Here is a 25,000-nt window from a genome sequence, read left to right as displayed (position 1 = left end):
ACTGTTAAGGAGGCAACAATTCAAACCCTTTTCCATTTCCAGTTTGGGTATGGTAAAACACTGTGAGGCACTTTCATTTTTGCCTCTGTGCTACAAAGCAATAGAAATATTCTTCATCAGTATATAATTAAAGTAGCTTTAGTTAAATGACCCATTTTCTGCTATCCTTCAATATCAAGAAGTTGGTAATTAAAGTTGATTATAAAAATAGGATTGATTATCCATGCGAGAAAATAATTCCTGCTGCAAAAAACTTGGGTATATTGTGTAGTCTTTGGCTATATTATAACTGCAGAACGGATTATTCTGAACTGATATTGCAGGCCAAAAAATATAAAAAAGAATATACTGTAAAAGTCATTAATAAAGAAAAGACCTGAATTCTGCCAACAACCTAAATCCTAACCCAAGCCCTACTCCACTCACCAAAAAATCGCTAGTGTCAAAAGTGACCTGCATGCAGTACTTCTTTCCTTCTAAAAAACAGATCTCAGATGGAAATGGCTTAAAGGGCTTCTGTCACCCCCCAAAAGTCATTTTTTGTTTTTGGGCTACTTAAAATACTTATACTGAGATTTTTCACTATATAGCGCTCTTACCCTTTTTCATTCAGTAGTTTCTTTAAAAACTGCACTTTTATAATATGTAAATTACCTCTCTACCTGCAAGTAGGGCGGTTACTTGCTGGTAGCAGCCGCATCCTGCTTTAAAAAAAAACGCCCCCTCCTCCTGTTGATTGACAGGGCCAGTGAGCGCTCTCGTCCCCTGGCTGGCCCTGTCTGCGTTTTAAATCTCGCGCCTGCGCCGTACTAGTCTTCAGTCAGCGCAGGCGCAGGCGGAGGCGCACTGAGAGGAAGTCACATCTACACCCGGCACAGGCGCACTGAGGAAGAAGCAGCCGAGCAAGCGTCCTCCTCTCAGTGCGCCTGCGTGGACTGAAGATCGGTATGGCGCAGGCGCGAGAATTAGAACGCAGACAGGGCCAGCCAGAGGACGAGAGCACTAGCTGGCCCTGTCAATCAACAGGAAGAGGGGGGTTTTTTGAAAGCAGGATGCAGCTGCTACCAGCAAGTAACCGCCCTACTTGCTGGTAGAGAGGTAATTTACATATAATAAAAGTGCCGTTTTTAAAGAAACTACTGAACGAAAAAGGGTAAGAGCATTATATAGTGAAAAATCGCAGTATAAGGATTTTAACCACTTCAGCCCCGCTAGCTGAAACCCCCTTCATGACCAGAGCACTTTTTACACTTCGGCACTACACTTCCTTTCACCGTTTATCGCTCGGTCATGCAACTTACCACCCAAATGAATTTTACCTCCTTTTCTTCTCACTAATGGAGCTTTCATTTGGTGGTATTTTATTGCTGCTGACATTTTTACTTTTTTTGTTATTAATCGAAATGTAACGATTTTTTAGCAAAAAATTGACATTTTTCACTTTCAGCTGTAAAATTTTGCAAAAAAAACGACATCCATATATAAATTTTTCGCTAAATTTATAGTTCTACATGTCTTTGATAAAAAAAAATGTTTGGGCAAAAAAAAAAATGGTTTGGGTAAAAGTTATAGCGTTTACAAACTATGGTACAAAAATGTGAATTTCCGCTTTTTGAAGCAGCTCTGACTTTCTGAGCACCTGTCATGATTCCTGAGGTTCTACAATGCCCAGACAGTAGAAAAACCCCACAAATGACCCCATTTCGGAAAGTAGACACCTTAAGGTATTCGCTGATGGGCATAGTGAGTTCATAGAACTTTTTATTTTTTGTCACAAGTTAGCGGAAAATGATGATGATTTTTTATTTTTATTTTTTTCTTACAAAGTCTCATATTCCACTAACTTGCGACAAAAAATAAAAAATTCTAGGAACTCGCCATGCCCCTCACGGAATACCTTGGGGTGTCTTCTTTCCAAAATGGGGTCACTTGTGGGGTAGTTATACTGCCCTGGCAATTTAGGGGCCCAAATGTGTGAGAAGAACTTTGCAATCGAAATGTGTAAAAAATGACCGGTGAAATCCGAAAGGTGCACTTTGGAATATGTGCCCCTTTGCCCACCTTGGCTGCAGAAAAGTGTCACACATCTGGTATCGCCGTACTCAGGAGAAGTTGGGGAATGTGTTTTGGGGTGTCATTTTACATATACCCATGCTGGGTGAGAGAAATATCTTGGCAAAAGACAACTTTTCCAATTTTTTTATACAAAGTTGGCATTTGACCAAGATATTTTTCTCACCCAGCATGGGTATATGTAAAATGACACCCCAAAACACATTGCCCAACTTCTCCTGAGTACGGCGATACCACATGTGTGACACTTTTTTGCAGACAAGGTGGGCAAAGGGGCACATATTCCAAAGTGCACCTTTCGGATTTCGCAGGCCATTTTTTACACATTTTGATTGCAAGGTACTTCTTACACATTTGGGCCCCTAAATTGCCAGGGCAGTATAACTACGCCACAAGTGACCCCATTTTGGAAAGAAGACACCCCAAGGTATTCCGTGAGGGGCATGGCGAGTTCCTAGAATTTTTTATTTTTTGTCGCAAGTTAGTGGAATATGAGACTTTGTAAGGAAAAAAGAAAAAAAAAGAAAAATCATCATTTTCCGCTAACTTGTGACAAAAAATAAAAAATTCTAGGAACTCGCCGTGCCCCTCACGGAATACCTTGGGGTGTCTTCTTTCCAAACTGGGGTCACTTGTGGCGTAGTTATACTGCCCTGGCAATTTAGGGGCCCAAATGTGTAAGAAGTACCTTGCAATCAAAATGTGTAAAAAATGGCTTGCGAAATCCGAAAGGTGCTCTTTGGAATATGTGCCCCTTTGCCCACCTTGGCTGAAAAAAAGTGTCACACATGTGGTATCGCCGTACTCAGGAGAAGTTGGGCAATGTGTTTTGGGGTGTCATTTTACATATACCCATGCTGGGTGAGAGAAATATCTTGGCAAAAGATAACTTTTCCCATTTTTTTATACAAAGTTGGCATTTGACCAAGATATTTTTCTCACCCAGCATGGGTATATGTAAAATGACACCCCAAAACACATTCCCCAACTTCTCCTGAGTACGGCGATACCAGATGTGTGACACTTTTTTGCAGCCTAGATGCCCAAAGGGGCCCAAATTCCTTTTAGGAGGGCATTTTTAGACATTTGGATCCCAGACTTCTTCTCACGCTTTCGGGGCCCTAAAAAGCCAGGGCAGTATAAATACCCCACATGTGACCCCACTTTGGAAAGAAGACACCCCAAGGTATTCAATGAGGGGCATGGCGAGTTCCTAGAAATGTTTTTTTTTTTGCATAAGTTAGCGGATATTGATTTTTTTTTGTTTTTTTCTCACAAAGTCTCACTTTCCGCTAACTTAGGACAAAAATTTCAATCTTTCATGCCCCTCACGGAATACCTTGGGGTGTCTTCTTTCCGAAATGGGGTCACATGTGGGGTATTTATACTGCCCTGGCTTTTTAGGGGCCCTAAAGCGTGAGAAGAAGTCTGGAATATAAATGTCTAAAAATGTTTACGCATTTGGATTCCGTGAGGGGTACGGTGAGTTCATGTGAGATTTTATTTTTTGACACAAGTTAGTAGAATATGAGACTTAGTAAGAAAAAACAAAAACAAAAACAAACAAAAAATTTCCGCTAACTTGTGCCAAAAAAAATGTCTGAATGGAGCCTTACAGGGGGGTGATCAATGACAGGGGGGTGATAAATGACAGGGGGGATGATCAATGACAGGGGGGTGATCACCCATATAGACTTCCCTGATCACCCCCCTGTCATTGATCACCCCCCTGGTAAGGCTCCATTCAGACGTCCGTATAATTTTTACGGATCCATGGATCGGATCCGCAAAACACATGCGGACGTCTGAATGGAGCCTTACAGGGGGGTGATCAATGACAGGGGGGTGATCAGGGAGTGTATATGGGTGATCACCCCCCTGTCACTGATCACCCCCCCTGTAAGGCTCCATTCAGACGTCCGCATGATTTTTACGGATCCATGGATACATGGATCGGATCCGCAAAACACATGCAGACGGACGTCTGAATGGAGCCTTACAGGGGGGTTATAAATGACAGGGGGTGATCAGGGTGATCACCCCCCTGTCACTGATCACCCCCCCTGTAAGGCTCCATTCAGACGTCCGCATGATTTTTACGGATCCATGGATACATGGATCGGATCCACAAAACACATGCGGACGTCTGAATGGAGCCTTACAGGGGGGTTATCAATGACAGGGGGTGATCAGGGTGATCACCCCCCTGTCACTGATCACCCCCCCTGTAAGGCTCCATTCAGACGTCCGCATGATTTTTACGGATCCATGGATACATGGATCGGATCCGCAAAACACATGCGGACGTCTGAATGGAGCCTTACAGGGGGGTTATCAATGACAGGGGGTAATCAGGGTGATCACCCCCCTGTCACTGATCACCCCCCCTGTAAGGCTCCATTCAGACGTCCGCATGATTTTTACGGATCCATGGATACATGGATCGGATCCACAAAACACATGCGGACGTCTGAATGGAGCCTTACAGGGGGGTGATCAATGACAGGGGGTGATCAGGGAGTGTATATGGGTGATCACCCGCCTGTCATTGATCACCCCCTGTAAGGCTCCATTCAGACGTCCGCATGTGTTTTGCGGATCCGATCCATGTATCCATGGATCCGTAAAAATCATGCGGACGTCTGAATGGAGCCTTACAGGGGGGTGATCAATGACAGGGGGGTGATCAGGGAGTGTATATGGGTGATCACCCGCCTGTCATTGATCACCCCCTGTAAGGCTCCATTCAGACGTCCGCATGTGTTTTGCGGATCCGATCCATGTATCCATGGATCCGTAAAAATCATGTGGACGTCTGAATGGAGCCTTACAGGGGGGTGATCAATGACAGGGGGGTGATCAATGACAGGGGGTGATCAGGGAGTGTATATGGGTGATCACCCCCCTGTAAGGCTCCATTCAGACGTCCGTATGCGTTTTGCGGATCCGATCTATGTATCCGTGGATCCGTAAAAATCATACGGACGTCTGAACGGAGCCTGACAGGGGGGTGATCAATGACAGGGGGGTGATCAATGACAGGGGGGTGATCAATGACAGGGGGGTGATCAGGGAGTTTATATGGGGTGATCATGGGTTTATAAGGGGTTAATAAGTGACGGGGGGGTGTAGTGTAGTGTGGTGTTTGGTGCGACTGTACTGAGCTACCTGAGTCCTCTGGTGGTCGATCCTAACAAAAGGGACCACCAGAGGACCAGGTAGGAGGTATATTAGACGCTGTTATCAAAACAGCGTCTAATATACCTGTTAGGGGTTAAAAAATTCGGATCTCCAGCCTGCCAGCGAGCGATCGCCGCTGGCAGGCTGGAGATCCACTCGCTTACCTTCCGTTCCTGTGAGCGCGCGCGCCTGTGTGCGCGCGTTCACAGGAAATCCCGGCCCTCGCGAGATGACGCGTATATGCGTCGTCGTGCGCAGGGCTGCCGCCTCCGGACCGCACATCTGCGTTAGGCGGTCCGGAGGCGGTTAAGTAGCCCAAAAACGAAAAATGACTTTTGGGGGGTGACAGAAGCCCTTTAAAGAGATGTCAAATGTGCAACATGATCGGTTTTATTACAGGATCCTGTCTTGGATAAGAAGAGCAGAAAATTAACTCTTCTTTGAAGAGGTTGCCTCTTCTCGCTGTTAGGCAAGATGAGACACATTCCCAGCCACCAGCTGGCCAGGAAACAGCAGAGCGTCTCGGCGCTTACTGTTTCAGTAGCTCCCATTGCGATGCATAGGTTTCATGCAAGAGAGCTCTGCTGTTTCCCGGTTGGCTGGTGTTCAGGACTGTATCCTATCTCACCTTAGTAAGGACAAGATGAAAACAATCCCTTTAAGCTTTGTTCTAAAAGTGATTAAAAGGCATTGTCTCATCAAGAGAATGCATAATTAAAATCATTGCAGGAAATGTATTAATAAGAGTCGATTCCACATTCATAGCCTTGATCTGACCCAGTTAATTTGAAATGATGCCTTGAAATCAGTGAGTAAACTGGGGTTCCTTGGGCCCATCAGAGGAAAATATACGCCTGTATCATCAATAATGTCTAGTAGTCTATAACTTCTTTATTGACCCCAAAGGTAGCTAAATGTTATTTTTTTCTTCTGGACCTTTGAAGCTTACCAAGGTTAAGATCCTGGACCATCTGAAGGATCCTCTGGTGGTCTGGTGTGTAGGTCTGACCTTGCTTTTAATGGTCTATTTCCCCTGCTAGCAGGGGCACAGCAGTGGGAATGTATCGCTGGAAAAAAAATACTTCTCTGACAATAATAAATGGTCTTATCAAGAAAACACATATTTTCTAATTGCAGTTAAAGGGGTTGTCTCATTATGGACAATGGGGGCATATCGCTAGGATATGCCCCCATTGTCTTATAGGTGCTGAGACCCGCACCTGTATTAAGAACAATGCCCCACAGGAGAGCGCAGAGTGCTGGCTTGGCTATTTCTGTCGGCCCCATAGATATGAATAAGAGCGGGGGCCGTGCATGCGCTCCCATTCACTTATATAGGGAGCCGGCTTAGTGGTGGCCGGACCAGAGTCCTCTAGCCACCTTGTGGGGTTCCATTCTCGATATAGGTGCGGGTCCTGCACCTATAAGACAATGGGAGCAAATCCTAGCGATATGCCCCCATTTTCCATGATGAGCCAACCCTTTAACCCTTGAATGTCTATTAAGGATGAAAATGTTTCTCTTCCAAATAAAGTCCTTAAAACTCAGCACTCTGGAAGCTGTTGCACACACTTTATGGGCGAAGGCTTGGAATTAAATGCATACTGAGAGCATGTTAATTAAATCTGGTTATTATGTTAAACAGATCTGGACAATGTGGAAGGGATAGCTGTTGACTGGATTGGGAATAATCTATTCTGGACAAATGATGGACACAAGAAAACTATAAATGTAGCGCGCTTGGAGAAAGCGTCACAGAGCAGAAAAACTTTATTGGAAGGAGATATGTCACATCCCAGAGGAATCGTCGTGGATCCCGGGAATGGGTATGAGCTGTGTCATTTACATTTATGTATTTAATTGACTTTGACTCAATGGCTGATGGATCTGAATACCTTATACAGGAAGTATTATTAAGAAACGATGGCTAGTAGCGCTTTATACCCCTACGTCCTGGCTTCATCATTGATGTCATTCGTAAAGTTGTAGCAATTATTTAACTGTCAGTTGCTTCATCAGACTCATTTACTACCCAGGTATTTGGACAGTGAATTTATCTGGTATTTTACATTGAAAGTGACAGGCCTCCAAGTATTAAATGTGTCAAAATGTGAGGGGAATTAGAAATAGACAGATTTAATTTCCATTGGAAATTTAAAGACAAATGAAAAAAGTGTCTAGAAATTAAGCTTGTTGCAAATGCCTCTAGACTGAGTTTTTTTATTTACTATGAAAATATAATTTTCTCATTGATTTGTATCTAAATATCAAAATATTATTATTTTCATAAGAATTGGTTATCGGCTCAGCATATTCTATATAATTAAATAGCAAAATCCATTTACAGAGGCATGTTTGTGATGATGAACGTTGCACTTGTATTATCCCAGATCAGTGTGGAAATTCCCATTGTTTCTATAATAGCCTTTGGATGGCTGACTCTTAAATTCTTTTTAGAGGGGATGTCCAGGATTAGAAAAACACGTCTACACCTGCCAATTGGCTTGTGTTTGGTTTTAGAGCTCTAATCCATTGAATAGAATAGTACTGAGTAATTCCTAATACCATGTAGAACCTGTGGACGTGTGTGGAACTGTTTCTGGAAAGAAGTCATGTTCTACCATGTAGAACCTGTGGACGTGTGTGGAACTGTTTCTGGAAAGAAGTCATGTTCTACCATGTAGAACCTGTGGACGGGTGTGGAACTGTTTCTGGAAAGAAGTCATGTTTTTCTAATCCTAGGCAACTTATTGAACTGTATTCTTATAAAACCCTGAATGGAGCTAATTTTTTGTGTAATCTATGGTAGACCAGGAAACATTTTAGACTACATTTTAATAAATACGGTATTTGTAAAAATACTGATGTAGTAAACGTTTACCTGACATAACAAAGTTGCAGTAAACTTTTACATGCCTTTTTCATTTTTTTCCCATTAAGTCAATGTATAGTTTGTTGTAACGTTGAATTTGAGAAGTTAAGTGTCAGGTTAGTGTTTGCTATATCTGTGCTTGCTACAAATGTGCAAGATAAAAAAAAATGTGATTGATAATGATACTTCCTATAGTACAGGCTAGATTTCTATTTATGTGAATTAAAGGGAAAAGGGAAAGTATAAAGTCAGCGAGTACAAGCTGAAAAACATGTGCCCGCTGAGCTTAACCCTAGGAAAAGTTGTACATTGTGCTACTTCTTATGTTGAGTTCAGGTAGAGCTAAGCCTTACAACTTTATCCTGATCTTTGAAAAATTCTCATACTGCTTGTCAGAGTTGTTCCCTGTAAATCTGATGACATCTTATGCTGTAAGCAATATAAGATACAGAGTATCAAATCATAAGCTTGTCAGGAGAATGAGGAGATTTCATCACAATGCTCAATGTGAACGAGCCTGGAGCTAATCAGTGGCGTGCAAGATATGCATGTCTTGGCGAGATTCACCTTGCTTAATGCTTATTACATTTGAGATTGTTACTTTTTGCAAGGCTCATTGGACCAGAAAAGTCTAAAAGGAAAGAGAAAATTCTACAAAATGCACAAACAAAATGTCTGGTGCTTAATAACATTCCCCAATTGTGAATTATAATTCAGAATTAACACTAATACTAACCCTCATGCATCAGTTATGACACTACTGTTATATTATTTGGCTGTGAGACTGCTATGTGTTATAGCATACCTAATTTCTTCAGAATAAGCTTCCATATATGTATACATGAGTAATAGCACTATATCTGATCATTATATGACTTGTATATGCCATATTATATCAGTTCTTTCCTCTGCAAGCTGCATCCCTATTTCCTAGTTATGGCTGAGATGATGGGTGGAGACTATCTGTTATCATGTCTCCACATAGAGTACACATGGAGGCAAGAGATTCTCGTCCCAAATGCTCTATCTCTCAAACTGAATTATCCAGAGGCAGTATACAGGCTATTATAGAGAACTGATCAGTAGTGATGTAAAGAAAGCCCCTGGGTGAGATAAAGCACTTAATATTAGCTGTTGAATCATGCCCCTGTCTTCTATCTCACTGCTGCTCACTGCTCCTTCCCTCTTCCCTATAAATTCTATGGAATGATGTAATCTGATCCTTCAGTGAGCAGGCAGCCATCTTGGTCTCAAGATAGATGTATCACAGAATTCAGAGAACATGTTAGTTTAGGAAAGAAGGGGGGAAGAAAAATGTTGATAACTGAAAAAACAAGGCATTTTTCTCTGATAAGGTATAAGTTTCTTACATTCACCTATAACACAGGTAGCCATTGCAGGCCCATTTACATTAACAACCAATGGAAAGTTTTCATCAGAACAATTGTGGAGGAGATTTGAAGGAGAACAAAATCACTGCCCAGTGACAGTTCTCATGAGAGCCGCGTGCCAGGTGGTTATATTTATTGTAAGCGTTAATGTCTTTATGAGCAGCGTTTACGTTTACAATACTATAGACAAGAAAATTGATCTTTACACAAGAATAATGACAAATTATTGAGATCTTTTAGTCCTGCTCCTTCTGTTCCTACATTTTGGATTATCCATCATAATTTAGTTTTTCCTCTACACAACCATATGGAATATGTGTACAGTGAAATCACTTTCCGATGACTACCCAAAATTGCTTTGAGTAGTGGTCTTCTAGGTGGTGGTCTCCTCAAAAAATATGGCCAGTATGTATAATATAGCTTGGAACTTAAAATCTTTCACAGGAAACATGGCCTGTACATGGGGATGGTCTTCTCAATGAGGTAGTCTCTTGGACCATCATGTGATCGTGTAAATTGGTGGTAAGATGTATTAGTGCATAGTCTAGTGTGGACACTAGATGCAAGTACCTATTTTTGTTGTAGGAGGGGTGTACTGCTGGAAGAACCCAAAATCAGCTGCTACCTACAGGAGATCTCTACAACAGATAATGTATTATTTTTTTTCTTTAGCATCTTGACAAGCTGACTTTGAGATGACTACCAAAGATTGCATTAAATAGTGGTCTTCAAGGAAGTGGCCTCCTGAAAGAAGATGGCCAATAGGCATATTATAGGTTGGAAGTTATATTTCGCATGAAATTTGGCCTGGATATGGGATTGCTCTTCTCAAAAAGATGGTCTCTTGGACCACCATATGTGATTGAGTAAACTTTAGTAAGCTCAATTAGTGAACTGTCTAATGTGGACACTCTATTTTCATTACGCAAGTACCCATTTTGGTTGTAGGAGGAGTATACTGCTGGAAGAACAAAACGTCAGCTGTTACCAAAAGGAGAACTCTACAACAGATAATGTTTTTTCTTTTAGCATCATGACAAGCTCACTTAGGAAACTGACGGGGCATCATTACATTCACTATTTTCAATGCTAACTATCCAGACCCCCCGTGTTTCCAGCCATATTGGACATCATTCTTAGTCGTGACTAAAAAGGTGAAGGATGGTAGAACAGGTGGACCACCAATAGCTAATATACTTTAATAGTACAGATGGCACCATGTTCTTGTAATTGACATATACAGCGAGTTACATCTGGGAAAATACACTAAAAAGGCTGCCTGTAATGACCCATAACACAAGTGCATTTCAGCCACTGCCATAATTTTGTTAAAACAGCTATAATGAACCAGCAAGAAGAGAAAACCTAATTGTCCTTTAACAAGTCATATAAATGTTTAGGGCTCTCATTGATTTATTGTGTTTCCTACCATTGCTGGGAGAATATTGACCCAGGCGTAAAAAGGTTGTCTGTATCACTATTAGACAAGTGATGTGTAGATCAGAGTGATTGCTGAATCCCCGTAATGTAATGTAGGCCTATTCGGATTTATTGCAGTGCTTAGAGGCAAGTGCACTGAGATGGAGCCTTTCTATCCCATCACCAGCTTGTAGCAGAGCATCCACCGTCCTTTATAGTATAATCAACATCTCCAAACACAAGGCAATAAATGGCTAAATGCCCCGAGGACACCACTCCGGGCCCGTCTATAGACATCATTTACCATATTTTATGCTGGAAGGCTTCATATCGATCATACACCCTAGTCTAAGGAATGTTCCCATTAAAGTGCTCATTTAGCTCCTGCCAATAAGTCACGGTGCATATAATCTGCTGATTTTATTGCAGTTGATTATATAGATGGCAAACAAGGTACAATGATTGACAGCTGGAAATTAGGTCAAGACGACAGTGAGATATTGCGTATAAAAGTGTCAGCAACATTGTGGAGCATTTTATCCTGATGGGATAATGCTTATTTACCAGCTATAAATCTTTTGCTTGGTAGTTTGCCTGTTGAGTGTAAAAAGCCAGTGGTTCATGGAGGCCAAACCTCATTCCTAAATCACTTGTCGTATATTATATTGTCAACTTCCAGTGTTTATGTCAGGGGCTTGCTGGATATATAGAGGCACATCACATACAGGAGACGGGTCTTTATTGAGGCTGGAAAAAGATAAAGTACACTATGTTGGTTTATATTTAATCAGTGATAAAAATTTAGCCCGTCCATACAAAATAAATATAAACTAATAAATACATGCACAAAGAAATATATATATATATATATATATATATATATATATATATATAGACTGTGTAGAATCAGGGCAGCACACCTAGTATCAAACCGATGGGTGCCAGCGGTGGAAACACCTTACCAAGGTGTGTGATATAAAACAAGGAAAGATACTGCAGCACATCCGTAGGTGAAAAATTGTGGATCTTTATTCACCCTTGCGACGTTTCAGTCCTCTTACTGGGACTACTTTCAAGCAATGCATCATACAAAAGTGTGGGTATTTATGTGATCAAATCAAATTAATATACATAAGTGGTAATTAACAACATATATAAATATACAACAAAATATCTCATATATAAATGAGAGAAATACATTGTGTCTAGAAAACCGTATGGTCAATCCAGATATTCATATAAAACACATCCAGTATTGTGATTTATCAGAAAACATGACATAATTTACAAATGATAATTAACAAGAGTTATACTCATCACCTGTGAAAGTCTAAGTGTGGGCAGGACCGGCGAGGAATCAGGTGGGCTCAATGGCTGGCGGATACACTATTGCGGCTTCACCGCATGAATACGGCGTCCCGGAACTGAAGCTGCGCATGTCCATGATCTCACTTCCGGAATAATCACATGAACTCTTTGCGAAAAGATAAGACTGTATCTGCGCATGTCCGTGAGGTCATCCCCAGAGCGATCACATGACCTCGTGCAAAGACATCACATGATCACCTACGGAGGCGTCACCCGACAGGTCGCATAACAGTCTATTACAGTAAATTATCTAATGTAGAAGCAGGCGTGTTAAATCAGTATAGATAGCTATTTAATCAGGATATAACACCCCGGGTAAAGTATCGGGTGATGTGCTATCTTGCGATGCACTGTCATCCGAAAGTTATGAAAAGAGAAGGGGGAGAGCAGCGTCAGCCGCTATCTTCCCATCTCTCTCATTATGTGATAACCCTATCAGGTGAAAATTATCCTGTATTGCCATAAAAGTAACGCTTGCAAACATATGTTTTTAAAGAGACAAACAAAGTCTAATAAGTATGCAGCTGTCACGGGATGAGTCGTATCCACCCTCCTGTTGAGCGAACCCTGTCCTCCGTGGGTCCTATAAGTGATAGAGAATAAAAAAAATACATTATCCAAATGTATTTAATAACAAAAAACGAATTCTTCAATATATGGATCAACAAGGACAGGACAGTCGGAAATCATATGAATAGCCAAGGTTTATATTCGACATTCAAACCCCCCGGTTTAACCGTTTGTAATTTAAAAATCCATTCGGATTCACGCTTTTTTAGCATTTTGATGCGGTTTCCGCCAGTTCGCGGTAATGGGACATGATCAAGGATCATAAATTTTAGATCACTTTCAACATGACCCATATCCGCAAAATGATGCGAGACAGGTAAATCCTTTTGTTTCTTGCGTATTGAAAAGCGGTGTTGATTAAAACGGGACTTGAAATCACAAGTGGTTTCACCCACATACAATAACTTACATGGGCACCACAAAACATAAATTATGAAACTTGAATCACAGGTCAAATAGAATTTAATGGGATAAATAACCCCTGTGCGGGGATGAGTAAAGTCACGCCCCTTCACCATGTATTTACAATTTACACAGTGAAGGCACGGATAACTGCCAGTTTTTTTAGGAGCCAAAAGTAATTGACGTGTGCTCTTTTGTGGGCCTATGTCATTTTTTACAAGCTTATCTTTTAGATTACGGACTCTCTTGTAAGACATGATTGGTCGAGTAGAAAATTCTGGAATATTTCTGTGTTCTGTGCTCAGAATCGGCCAGTGTTTGTTGACAATCTTACTGATGTAAGAGCTTACTTCACTAAAAATGGATACAAAAGGTATTTTGTGGGCTTGGTCCTTTTTAGTGCCCTGAAAAAATTTGCTTCTGTCTTTTTGATTAATACGTTTCAGTTGTTGTTGTAATATAGTAGTCGGGTATTCCCTTTGTTTGAAACATTGTGTCATACTACCAAGAGTTTTGTCTAATGAGGTGGGATCACTAATAATTCTTTTTGCTCTAATGAACTGACTATATGGTAGTGACCGCACCATCGTCCGAGGGTGAGCACTATCAAACCTCAGGACGGTGTTGCGGTCAGTAGATTTAGTATAAATCTCAGTACTCAACACATTTCCCGAGCGTCGTACACTGACATCCAAAAAATGTATTGTACTGTCAGAGTACTCCAACGTGAATTGTATATCGGGGATCAGGCTGTTCAAAAAATTATGGAACAGATGTAGCTCCAATGCTGAACCCGTCCAGATGACAAAAATATCGTCTATGTATCTCCACCACCTCAGCACATGGCTGAAGTGGTGGGACACATAGACGTAATGCTCCTCCAAATAGGAGACGACCATGTTGGCGTAAGTGGGGGCCACATTCGTCCCCATGGCCGCCCCCCTAATTTGCATATAATAATCGTCTCCAAAGAGAAAATAATTATTATATAAAATCATTTGTAGCAGAGCCAGAAAAAAAGTTTGTGCCTCTATAGTGTAGTCGGACTTTTCCAGAGCAGATTTTACCACGGTCATGCCCAAGTCATGCTGGATCGAAGTGTACAGACTGACGATGTCGAAGGAGGCCAAGATGGCGTCCTCCGGCATCGTCACGTCTGCCAATTTTAACAAAAAATCGGTTGTATCTTTCAAGTAAGATTGAGAATTGACCACATAGGTCTGTAGAACTTTGTCTAAGAAGATAGAAGCATTACTGAGTAAAGAGCCACGCCTTGAGACGATTGGTCTACCGGGCGGGCACTGGAGATTTTTGTGAATTTTTGGTAATAAATAAAGTATTGGGGTAACCGGATAGTCTATCAGTAAGAACTCACTAAGTTGATCATCTATGAGGCCGATTTGTGTGTATCTGCTAACAAGTGACTTTAATTCTCGCTGTATGTCAAATTTGGGGTCCCTTTGGAGTTTTGTATATACAGCAGTGTCAGATAACTGGTGGGTAGCTTCAGCTAAATACATAGAAGTGTCCATGACCACTATCGCACCACCCTTATCAGCAGGTTTGATGGTGAGAGAGTGGTCATGGATTAACTGATCAAGTGCTTCTAAATCCTGTTTGGTCACATTTGGATGTTGAATGTGATCAAAGAGGCCAGAATGTTTCAACTCCTGTATGTCACTCAACACAGCATCTGAAAATACATCAAAAGCTTTAGAGGATATTTGTGGAGAAAAATCTTTTGTCACACGTAATCCCCAATTAGACAAACATAATTCATGCATAGACACAGTAGTAGTCTTCTGTACATCCTGAAAATGAATCCTCAATTTGATTAATCTAAAAAAATATAATAAATCAGCTTCCAGTTCGTACCAATTGATAGCACTAGCCGGACAAAAATTAAGGCCTTTTTCAAGTAATTGTAATTGTGTCAAAGTCAACAAATGAGAGGAAATATTTACCACTGTCCGTTCGGTCAAATGTTGGTCTTTCGCAGGGTTTTCTGACTTCTTGTCTTTACGGTATCTATTTCTACGCCGACCGCCCCTTCTTGTGGTTTTCTTGTGTTGGTAGGTTGAGGTCCTAAAAAAGTTGCGGAATTATTGGTGTTTGGATCATCGCGCTTCTTCCCTTTCTTTTGACCTTGATTAAATAATTATTTTATTATATATTAATATTATTTATTATATATATAATAAAGAAAAAAGCTGTGGCACCTCCATACAGTAAAAAATGTGTTGTCCTTTATTCACCCATATAGCCATGTTTCAGTCCTCTTACTGGGACTGTCCCAATATTTATGGACCTGACTGTATATATATATATATATATATATATATACAGCAAATACCGCAGCAGCACTGTCAGACCGTATGCACTGGGTGCAATTCCTCACAGAGGTCGGCTTCTCCTCCACGATATATACTTTCCAAAGAACGAGGCAGCACTTCCAGATTTCGGTGACAGGATGAAGACCCCAAAACTTTATTCCCCAGCTTTATACCCATATATATATATATATATATATATATGTATACAGTCAGGTCCAAAAATATTGGGACATCGACACAATTCAAACATTTTTAGCTCTCTTCACCACCACAATGAATTTGAAAAAGTTGCATTGTGTGTCTGTTTGCACCACACTAAGCATGGACAACAGAAAGAGGAGAAGAGAACTGTCTGAGGACTTGAGAACCAAAATTGTGGAAAAATATCAACAATCTCAAGGTTACAAGTCCATCTCCCGTGATCTAGATTTGCCTTTGTTCACAGTGCGCAACATTATCAAGAAGTAGCTAATCTCCCTGGGCTTGGACGGAAGAGAGAAATTGATTAAAGGAGTCAATGCAGGATAGTCCAGATGGTGGATAAGCAGCCCCAAAAACAAGTTCCAAAGATATTCAAGCTGTCCTGCATCAGTGTCAGCGCAAACTATCCGTCAACATTTAAATGAAATGAAACGCTATGGCAGGGGACCCAGGAGGACTCCACTTCTGGCACAGAGAAATAAAAAAGCAAGACTACATTTTGTAAAATTGAACTTGAGTAATCCAAAATCCTTCTGGGAAAACGTCTTGCGGACAGATGAGACCAAGATAGAGCTTTTTGGTAAAGCACATCATTCTACTGTTTACTGAAAATGGAATGAGGCCTACAAAGAAAAGAACACAGTACCTATAGTGAAATAAGGTGGAGGTTCATTGATGTTTTGGGGTTGTTTTGCTGCCTCTGGCACTGGGTGCCTTGAATGTGTGTGAGGCATCATGAAATCTGAGGATTACCAATGGATTTTGGGTCGCACTGGAGAGCCAGTGTAATAAAGCTGGGTTTGTGTCCGGGATCTTGAGTCTTCCAGCAGTACAATAACCCCAAACATACGTCAAAAAGCACCCAGAAATGGATGGCAACAAAGTGCTGGAGATTGGACTGAAGTGGCCAGCAATGAGTCCAGATCTAAATCCCATTGAACACCGGTGGAGAGATTTTAAAATTGCTGTTGGGAGAAGGCACCCTTCAAATACGAGAGACCTGGAGCAGTTTGCTAAGGAAGAGTGGTCTAAAATTCCGGGTGAGCGGTGTCAGAAGCTTATTGAAGGTTATAGGAAGCGACTGTTTTTAGTTATTTTTTCCAAAGGGTGTGCAACCAAATATTAAGTTAAGGGTGCCAATAATTTTGTCCAGCCCATTTTGGGAGTTTGGTATATATTTTTTCATCAGACCTCAGACTCAACCCCGAATGCTCATCAGACCTTAGATTAGTCCCTAAATCTTTTTCAGACCTCAGAGCCAACAAAAAATAAATAAAACAACATACCTCCCCTGCTCGGGATGGTGCTGCCGCTCTGGAGATCCAGGGCGCTCTTCCTGCTACGCTGCACTGTGACCTTATGCCGCACAGCATCACACTCACCTCTCTCTGGTCCTACTCTTCTAATGAGTGCTTCCATAATAGAAGACCTTTGGGGGAACAAAAGTGTCTTATAGAGCAAAAAATTTGGTATATGGCATCCAGCTGAAAAGGACATTATGAAGGAACATTGTCATGAGTGCCTTGTCATCAGTTCAGCCAATCGGCAGTCTTATAACAAATGTTGATTAGCTGAATTTTTTTTCCTGCTGAATGTCCTTTTCAGTTGGATACCAGACATAGTGGCAGATTATAATTGGGGTGTTTGGGTCGGATGCCCAGGTCCGGCATTGCTGGGGGGCCCAACACCGACCCAAATGCCCACAAACTACTGCGAGGCACGGTAGCGCATAGTTCCCTGGCCTGCTGCTGTCCGACAATCACCACCATAGGCTTCAGGCCTTGTAGGCCCGAAGCCTATGCGGTAGTAAAATCCCGGCGCAGGCGGGCGTGATGATGTCATTGCGCCGTGCCTGTGCCCGGACGTAGAACACTGACGTGTGTGTGCAGCGCGCCTGCACCATCGACGAGTGAGCGCCGACTGGGACACAGGTAAGTTTTAGCTTTTTTTTGTGTGTGCCAACTTTGGGGGACATTACTGGGGGGGGGGGCACAGGAGAATATCATTGAAGGGAAAGTGGGGGGCAAACTACTACGTGGGGGCAAATTACTAGTGTGGGGGAAATTAGTACTCTGGGGCAGTGTGGGGCCAATTAATACTGTTGGGGCAGTATAGAGAAATTAATACTGTGATGGGCAAATTACTTAATGAATGGCAGTGTCTGGGCAAATTATCTAATGGGGGGCAGTGTGGGGGGGTTATTGCTTGATGGGGCAATGTGGGGGTAAATTACTTAATGAAGGTAAGTGTGGTGGCAAATTACTTAATGGATGGCAGTGTGTGGTCAAATTACTATATGGATAGCAGTGTCAGGGCAAATTACTTAATGGATGGCAGTGTCAGGGCAAATTATCTAATGGGGGGCAGTGTGTGGGATTATTACTTGATGGGGCAGTGTGGGGGGCAAATTACTACATGGTAGGCTGTGTGGAAGAAATTACTGTATGGGGGCAGTGTGGGGGAAATTACTATGTGGGGGCAGTGTGGGGGAAATTACTATATGTGGGCAGTGTGAAGGAAATTACTATATAGGGGCAGTGTGGGGGCATTTCTATTAGGGGACATTATTTTTCAGGACACTATACAGGCATTATTACCTGGAGCACAATATAGGGAGTTATTATTACTGGGGTCTCTAGGGGACATTATAATTGCTGTAGACACTAAAGGGACCTTAACGTGACTGTGTAACAAACTCTGCAGAGGCGAGATGCGGCTGAAAGAATTTGTCAGGGCGGTCTGGGTCAAATGGAGAAGAAGAGGAAAGAGAAGATCTACATGACAGGAGATGTCCCTGGATGTAACAGGTATGTGGTGCTGTATTCGCATATATGTAGAGCTGGTTCACTACTGTGACCTGCGTCTCATCTTCTCCTCCAAGTCTTTTTTTTATCATAATATTATGTATTTTAAATTTGGCAACTAAAATTTTAATTTGTCACCTGCAGTTCTATGCAACAGCCCAGATAACAGTGATAACTTTCTGTGTGCAGATAATGTAGTAGATGTTCCATGCAGTTCTCTCTGCTCTGCACTCATGAGGGGCATTCATCCCCCCCCCCCCCACTTCAAAAAAAATTAAATAAAATAAAAAAAATCTGTCTGCAGATGAGACTTAGTTATTACAAACCGGATTCCAAAAAAGTTGGGACACTAAACTAATTGTGAATAAAAACTGAATGCAATGATGTGAAGATGGCAAATGTCAATATTTTATTTGTAATAGAAAGTAGATGACAGATCAAACGTTTAATACGAGTAAATGTATAATTTTAAAGGAAAAATACGTTGATTCAAATTTTCACGGCGTCAACAAATCCCCAGAAAGTTGGGACAAGTAGCAATAAGAGGCTGGAAAAAGTAAATTTGAGCATAACGAAGAGCTGGAAGACCAATTAACACTAATTAGGCCAAGTGGCAACATGATTGGGTATAAAAAGAGCTTCTCAGAGTGGCAGTGTCTCTCAGAAGCCAAGATGGGTAGAGGATCACCAATTCCCACAATGTTGCGCAGAAAGATAGTGGAGCAATATCAGAAAGGTGTTACCCAGCGAAAAATTGCAAAGACTTTGCATCTATCATCATCAACTGTGCATAACATCATCTGAAGATTCAGAGAATCTGGAACAATCTCTGTGCGTAAGGGTCAAGGCCGTAAAACCATACTGGATGCCCATGATCTCTGGGCCCTTAAACGACACTGCACCACAAACAGGAATGCTACTGTAAAGGAAATCGCAGAATGGGCTCAGGAATACTTCCAGAAACCATTGTCAGTGAACACAATCCACCGTGCCATCCGCCGTTGCCAGCTGAAACTCTACAGTGCAAAGAAGAAGCCATTTCTAAGCAAGATCCACAAGCTCAGGCGTTTTCACTGGGCCAGGGATCATTTAAAATGGAGTGTGGCAAAATGGAAGACTGTTCTGTGGTCAGACGAGTCACGATTCGAAGTTCTTTTTGGAAATCTGGGACGCCATGTCATCCGGACCAAAGAGGACAAGGACAACCCAAGTTGTTATCAACGCTCAGTTCAGAAGCCTGTGTCTCTGATGGTATGGGGTTGCATGAGTGCGTGTGGCATGGGCAGCTTGCATGTCTGGAAAGGCACCATCAATGCAGAAAAATATATTCAGGTTCTAGAACAACATATGCTCCCATCCAGACGTCATCTCTTTCAGGGAAGACCCTGCATTTTTCAACAAGATAATGCCAGACCACATTCTGCATCAATCACAACATCATGGCTGCGTAGGAGAAGGATCCGGGTACTGAAATGGCCAGTCTGCAGTCCAGACCTTTCACCTATAGAGAACATTTGGCGCATCATAAAGAGGAAGGTGCAACAAAGAAGGCCCAAGACGATGGAACAGTTAGAGGCCTGTATTAGACAAGAATGGGAGAGCATTCCTATTTCTAAACTTGAGAAACTGGTCTCCTCGGTCCCCAGACGTCTGTTGATTGTTGTAAGAAGAAGGGGAGATGCCACACAGTGGTGAAAATGGCCTTGTCCCAACTTTTTGGGGATTTGTTGACACCATGAAATTCTGATTCAACATATTTTTCCCTAAAAATGGTACATTTTCTCAGTTTAAACTTTTGTTCCGTGATTTATGTTCTATTCTGAATAAAATATTAGAAGTTGGCACCTCCACATCATTGCATTCAGTTTTTATTCACGATTTGTATAGTGTCCCAACTTTTTTGGAATCCGGTTTGTATCTCAATGCCTGTTTAAAAAGTCAAAAATGAAATAGCTACTTTATATCTGGTTGCATTAGTGACAGAGCTTCAGCAGATCTCATTTGCATACCCTCTTCCCAGAATTACAGAGGAGCATGTATGGCCTCTAAGACTCCTCATGCTAATTAGGTGCACTCCATAAGGAGATATAGTGTAGTATCCCGGAAGTCAATCAAGTCAATGCCAGGATTGATAAGATGTTCTGTATGGTATGAAGGCTATAAGTGAATGGTCAAGTCTACTAGGAGAAGAGCTGGGTGAATATTCTCTTCTGGATATGACACAAAGAGTTGTACAGGTCACTGTATTACTAGCATGACCTAATGTATGTACCAATGCAAAATAAAAGTGATGCAACTGAAATATGATTAGGACGATCTGGTGTGCACTGCTTGGCTGAACATTTCCTCATTTTGACTATTTTGGCTCTAGAGCCCAGAAAAATTAGGAAAAGACTATTTACTTTCATAAATTATTCCTGAAATTATTCATCCTGGCTATGAACTACGATAGTCTTAAAATTAATTCCATGCTAAATGACCACTGCTAACAGCAAGGATACACATTGCTTATGTCAATTTTTATATGATAAATTTGCATATTACTTAGAAATAAACACGGCACTTGTTATGAACACAACGTGCACATGAAGATTTAAATGAATCTGGTGTAAATGTAATTGTGAATGGAAGAATCAAAACATCTGGATTGATTAAACAGTTAATGACTAGTGATGAGCGGCAGGGGTCATATTTGAATTCATAATATTTTGCAAATATTTTTAGCAGATTAGCAGATTAGTGTATATATATATATATATATATATATATATATATATATATATATATATATTGGATATAAAAAGTCCACACACCCCTGTTAAAATGTCAGGTTTCTGTGATGTAAAAAAAATGAGACAAAGATTAATAATTTCAGAACTTTTTCCACCTTTAATGTGACCTATAAACTGTACAACTGAATTGAAAAACAAACTGAAATCTTTTAGGTAGAGGGAAGAAAACATATAAAAATACAATAATAGGGTTGCATAAGTCTGCACACCATTAAAATAATACTTTGTTGAAGCACCTTTTGATTTTATTACAGCACTCAGTCTTTTTGGGTATGAGTCTATCAGCATGGCACATTTTGACTTGGCAAGATTTGCCCACTCTTCTTTGCAAAAACACTCCAAATCTGTCAGATTTCGATGGCATCTCCTGTGCACAGCCCTCTTCAGATCACCCCACAGATTTCCAATCGGATTCAGGTCTGGGCTCTGGCTTGGCGATTCCAAAACTTTAATCTTCTTCTGGTGAAGCAATTCCTTTGTTGATTTGGATGTATGCTTTGGGTCGTTGACATGCTGAAAGATGAAGTTCCTCCTCATGTTCAGCTTTCTAGCAGAAGCCTGAAGGTTTTGTGCCAATATTGACTGGTATTTGGAACTGTTCAGAATTCCCTCTAGCTTAACTAAGGCCCCAGTTCCAGCTGAAGAAAAACAGCCCCTTGGCGTGATGCTGCCACCACAATGCTTCACTGTGGGTATGGGGTTCTTTTGGTGATGTGCAGTGTTTTTTTTATTTTTGCGCCAAACATATCTTTTGGAATCATGGCCAAAAAGTTCAACCTTGGTTTCATCAGACCATAACACCTTTTCTCACATGCTTTTGGGAGACTTTAGATGTGTTTTTGCAAAATGTAGCCTGGCTTGGATGTTTTTCTTCGTAAGAAAAGGCTTTCGTCTTGCCACTCTACCCCATAGCCCAGACATATGAAGAATACGGGAGATTGTTGTCACATGTACCACACAGCCAGTACTTGCCAGATATTCCTGCAGCTCCTTTAATGTTGCTGTAGGCCTCTTGGTAGCCTCCCAGACCAGTTTTCTTCTCGTCTTTTCATAAATTTTGGAGGGACGTCCAGTTCTTGGTAATGTTGTGCCATATTTTCTCCACTTGATGATAACGGTCTTCACTATGTTCCATGGTAAATCGAATGCCTTGGAAATTCTTTTGTACCCTTCTCCTGACTGATACCTTGTAACAATGAGATCCCTCTGATGCTTTGGAAGCTCTCTGTGGACCATGGCTTTTGCTGTGTGATGCGACTAAGAACATTTCAGGAAAGACCAACTAGAGCAGCTGAACTTTATTTGGGGTTAATCAGAGGCACTTCACATGATGGCCGGTGTATGCTGACTGCTATGTAACAGGATTTTGAATGTGATTGCTTAATTCTGAACACAGCCACATCCCCAGTTATAAGAGGGTGTGCACACTTATGCAACCACATTATTTGATTTTTTTTTTTTGTTTTCTTCCCTCCACCTAAAAGATTTCAGTTTGTTTTTCAATTGAGTTGTACAGTTTATAGGTCACATTAAACGTGGAAAAAGTTCTGAAATTATTTATCTTTGTCTCATTTTTTTACAGCAAAGAAACCTGATATTTTAACAGGGGTGTGTAAACTTTTTATATCCACTGTGTATATATATATAGCTCCTCCTGCTTGATCAGACATCATATTTACAGTGACAGGTTCCCTTAAAATTGTTTTTTCAGTATTACTTAAAGCATTTCACTTCCTTCCTGAATACCCAGTGTGTGTTATTAAAATTTACTGTAAAAATAAGTTTATTTTTCCAGTAGAAATAATTCACAAAGAGATATGGACAGAATGTCTTTCTACTACAGCAATATGCACTTGATTACCAAGGGAACATCTATAACCTTCCCTGCTGGATAATGATGAGAGCAGAGCAGACTTACCTACAGCAGAAGGGAGCGTTCCTTCAGAGTTTTTCTATCGGACTCAGGCATTTTCGTTTGCTCCTCTGGCATTTTTGGGAGGCAAAGGGAAAGGGGGTGGATATTGTTTTAAGACAACAATAATATGAAGTGAGTTGATATATGAGAGGAGAATCATCTTCAGCAATTACCAAGCAGCTTCAGCAGAGGGGAAAAGGGGGGATAGAAGTAAAGGAGTCATGAGAATGAACAGAAAGCAACCAAGGGTGGCGGATAAGGTCCAGAGGAAATGCCATTTTGCAACCTGCTCAATTAACTCCATTATTAATTTGCAGGTTTTCTGTCTCATAAAGGAACATTAAACCTAGAAATAATTGAGGATTTGGATAATGATCCTCAGGATAGTTAATCAAAATCAGATCAGCCGGGGTCCGTTACCCCAAATCCCCACCAATCAGCTGTTACCATATAGCTCTGGCAACAGAAGTTGGTGCCGGTGTTCTGCCACTTCTCTATACCCGGACTTAAGTCTATATCCGGAAGTGATGTAGCTGCACCAGAAGTCACGTGGACGCGTTGGAATCAGCTGGAGGAGGGGGTGTGCACTCTGCGCATTCGGCTAAAGTATGTTAATCTGGCAGAACGCCCCTGCATTTTCCCAGCCCTCCATTTCTTTACTATCCATCTCTTTCTTTACCATCCATTTCTTTCTTTACTATCAATGGCGGCATAGAGTTAGTTTTAGCAAATGCCGAGCGCAGCAAGGCTGAGCCTGATGCATGGCGAGCAAAGCGAGCCTGTGAGGGTACAAATTAATGTAGATTACGGGCTCGCGGCGTTCTGTCAGATTACTATACTTTAGCCGAATGCGCTTGCGGAGCGCGCACACCCTCTCCTCCAGCTGATTTCAACGCGTCCACGTGACTTCCGGTGCAGCTACATCACTTCCGGGTATAGACTTTTGTCCGGGTATAGAAAAGTGGCAGAACATCGGAACTACACAGCTCCACACTGTGTGGGACCCCCACCAAGATGACATCTGCCATATATGTCAGGTCTTTGAAGATGGAACCCACTCAGAAACATAGTCAGTGCCACAGCGTTTCACATAGCAGGCAAATATATGTCAGGTCTTTGAAGATGGAACCCACTCAGAAACATAGTCAGTGCCACAGCGTTTCACATAGCAGGCAAACCTGTGATTTGTGATAAGGTTGATTACAGACGTTTTACCCCTGAAATGTTTCAACAGCATTTGTGAGGCTTTCCCACATGGTAATCCAATGTAGATCTGCAGGTGGCATTTAATTCCATTATTGAATAGAATTTGAATTTGATTATTGCAGGTCGAGGTCCCCTTGAAGACCTAGGAAAAAACTGAAAAACACCACTTAAAAAAATATATACATATATATTTAAAATTCTAATAATCTCCAATCCCAAGAATAAAATAAATAAACATAAGAAATAAAGATTATAGATTATAGACATTGAGTCCTAAAATGCCCAAACTATAAAAATATAAACATATTTATAGTGTATCGTGAATACCGTATTAGAAAAAGATAATCCAAATGACCAATTTGCTGTTTTTCGTGTCACTTCACCTCCCTAAAAATTTGAATAAAGCACTAGCAAAACTATACAAATATGATATTGCTGCAATCATACTAATCCAGAGAATGAAGGGCACCGTTC

General features: G+C 41.3%; 1 protein-coding gene across 1 annotated transcript in view; it reads left to right on the top strand.

Moving 5' to 3' along the window:
* LRP1B (LDL receptor related protein 1B) overlaps nucleotides 1-25,000 on the top strand; it is a 1,294,122-nt gene that overhangs the window by 544,069 nt on the left and 725,053 nt on the right. Inside the window, 1 exon segment of the mRNA XM_044303104.1 lies at nucleotides 6,899-7,079. Within this exon segment, the coding sequence (XP_044159039.1) occupies nucleotides 6,899-7,079 (181 nt within the window).

The sequence above is a fragment of the Bufo gargarizans genome, chromosome 8 (genome assembly GCF_014858855.1).
Source record: "Bufo gargarizans isolate SCDJY-AF-19 chromosome 8, ASM1485885v1, whole genome shotgun sequence".
NCBI classification, from domain to species: Eukaryota; Metazoa; Chordata; class Amphibia; order Anura; family Bufonidae; genus Bufo; species Bufo gargarizans.
Note: the sequence above shows the minus strand (reverse complement) of the source record. Positions and strands in the feature narration are given on the sequence as shown.